The 2,190-nt window shown below is 35.0% G+C and overlaps 1 protein-coding gene across 2 annotated transcripts; it reads left to right on the forward strand.

Annotated features, from left to right (window-relative positions):
- Positions 1 to 579: 579 nt before the first annotated feature.
- Positions 580 to 1,981, forward strand: LOC149543856 (heavy metal-associated isoprenylated plant protein 12-like). 2 transcript variants are annotated; one of them, XM_089798530.1, is made up of 3 exons: positions 580 to 755; positions 841 to 916; positions 1,194 to 1,981. In XM_089798530.1, the coding sequence occupies exons 1-3, from the start codon at positions 747 to 749 to the stop codon at positions 1,568 to 1,570; spliced, it is 462 nt and encodes a 153-aa protein (XP_089654656.1). In that variant the 5' UTR covers positions 580 to 746; the 3' UTR covers positions 1,571 to 1,981. The 2 variants fall into 2 exon arrangements, with proteins under 2 accessions (XP_089654656.1, XP_089654655.1); XM_089798529.1 differs by lacking the exon at positions 580 to 755 and having other exon boundaries at positions 826 to 916; positions 1,194 to 1,756.
- Positions 1,982 to 2,190: the final 209 nt, after the last annotated feature.

The following is a 2,190-nucleotide window of genomic DNA, read 5'->3' on the forward strand; positions in this document are numbered from 1 at the left end:
AAAAATTGGGATGGTGTTGGCTATTCTCTAGACAAAATGAACCAAAAGTCAAAACTTTTATTTTTTCAGATCTAGGATATTACAGTGCTTTTTAAAAAAAATTTGTTGTTTTCGATTACAAAACATTGCAGATTATGAAGAATAAATGCTGAAAATTTCAAAAAAACCGCTGTATTTTCAATTTAGAATAGCCGAATCTGGCTATTGTTGCTCATGATGATTGTGAGAAAACTTACTGTGACCTTAATATGCCTTACTTGAAAATGCTGACAGAGTTGATGTGATGGCAAATTTTAATACTAAATCACGCTGACGTGGGTGGATGAGGCCCCTATGCAAGATGTATCTGACGTGGGTGGATGAGGCCTCTATGCAAGATGTATGTAAAGCCCACATGCAACAACACACAAGATCAGTTCCCATCTTGGTGGAGTACATTCTGACCGTTCAGGCTACCACATGCAGTCATAGATAGCTGCCGTGACCATCATTTTTAATTGAAAAACTGTGATAAAATAAACATTTACCTGAACGACTGGGCGTTACTAAATGTCTTGACCCAATTTGTTTATTGAAGGATCATCAAGTCTGGAATATTCCATCTCCTACTAACTGTTTTTAATCAGCCTAGCATTTATTTCTATCGATCAAGCCTTCATTTTTCTGTTGTCTATTGTGGTGGCAGAGCAAAAGGAGGCAAAAGACTTGTTAGCTCTAGGGAAGCTACCTTTCAGAGGAAGGAGAAGATGTCTAAGGTATCATAAAATGGGTAATTTTTAGAATAACTTTTTCGTTGCTTTTGGTTTTATTCCTGATTGTGAAAACATGTTTTCTGTGCAGAAAATTGTGTTGAAAGTGGACATAGATTGTGAGAAATGCAAGAGGAAAGTCATGAAGACTGTTGCAGGAATGGAAGGTAGAAAAACCCCACAAAAATGAAATGGGCTTTTTGTTAATGGTTTTCAGATTTGATTCACTTATATCTATGTTTCAAATCATATTTTGTTATTTCTATGATAAAAATAAAGTAGGTTTAGTCTATGCTTTCTAAATTCGATTGTATAAATTTGATTGTATGATTAATTTTCATCAATGTTTGGGATTATAATTTGATTAAATGAAACCTAAAACAAAAATTGAGCTTCTCAGAGTTGAATTTCTTATTTGGGCAATTCTATTGGGATGTATTGCAGGAGTTGACTCTGTTCAAGTGGATTCCAAGGATGGGAAAATGACAGTAATAGGAGATTCAGATCCAGTTTCTATTATCAACAAGCTCAGAAGATTTGGGCGGTCAGATCTATTGAGTGTTGGTCCTGCCAAAGAACCGGAGAAAAAAAATCCAGACAAGAAGGCAGATGAGAAAAAGGATGACAAAAAAGATGAGAAGAAGGATGACAAAAAGGATAACCCCAAAAAGGATGAGAAGAAAGATGAAAAGAAGGCAGAAACAAAGTCTAATCCAGGGCCAAATATCACGTATGTTTATCTCCCTCCACAGTGTGAGCCTTACCGTGGGTATAGCACTTATTTTAGTGAAGAGAATCCCAATTCCTGTTGTATTTCTTAATGTCAATTATGGTAGAAACAAGCTTTAAAAATTAAAGCTATGTTCATGTGTTTGATCAACGTTTGAGATCAGACCAATTATGTTACAAGATGAGGGAGTAATTTTAATTTTTGACGTTTGTATTGCCTTGTACAAAATGTATAGCAGCAGGATGAGACCAAAACATGTTGTACTGTTTTATTCACTGATTCTCTGCTGCATTGCAACTGTGAGGTTTCAATAATGGGTTAGGTTTGAGAATTTGAGGTTAGGGTAAATAAGAGGCAAATCAAGCAAGTCTGCCTCTTTTCATGGGTATTTTGTGGATTCTCTGTAAATTGTCTTGGCAGGCCCTAGGAAAGAAGGGTTGCAGAAGATCGGTCTTAATGAAATAACTTTTTTAATTCTTATGTTGAACAATTCTATTGAGAAGGGTGGAGAAAACTAAGAGACGATTTTGTCTTTTTAGATCTATCATGGTTTGAAGTTGTTTTTATCCATTAAATATTGAAATGGGAGGAGAAATCCATGTGCATATGAGGAGAAATCCATGTGCATATGTAGAATAAGTGGATTGTTGAAGTGAAGACTTTATTTTTGTTTGTTGTACATACATTTTTATAACAATTTTGAAGTAGAAA

Source organism: Cupressus sempervirens, chromosome 8 (assembly GCF_028749045.1).
Source record: "Cupressus sempervirens isolate cs-2001-9-10 chromosome 8, ASM2874904v1, whole genome shotgun sequence".
Taxonomy (NCBI): domain Eukaryota; kingdom Viridiplantae; phylum Streptophyta; class Pinopsida; order Cupressales; family Cupressaceae; genus Cupressus; species Cupressus sempervirens.

What these genes read in the sequence shown, in the direction of transcription:
- LOC149543856 (XM_089798529.1), top strand. Translation starts at nt 826, where the DNA reads ATGTTTTCTGTGCAGAAAATTGTGTTGAAAGTGGACATAGATTGTGAG. An exon ending in GACTGTTGCAGGAATGGAAG is followed by an intron (nt 917 to 1,193) that starts GTAGAAAAACCC and finishes GATGTATTGCAG; the next exon opens with GAGTTGACTCTGTTCAAGTG.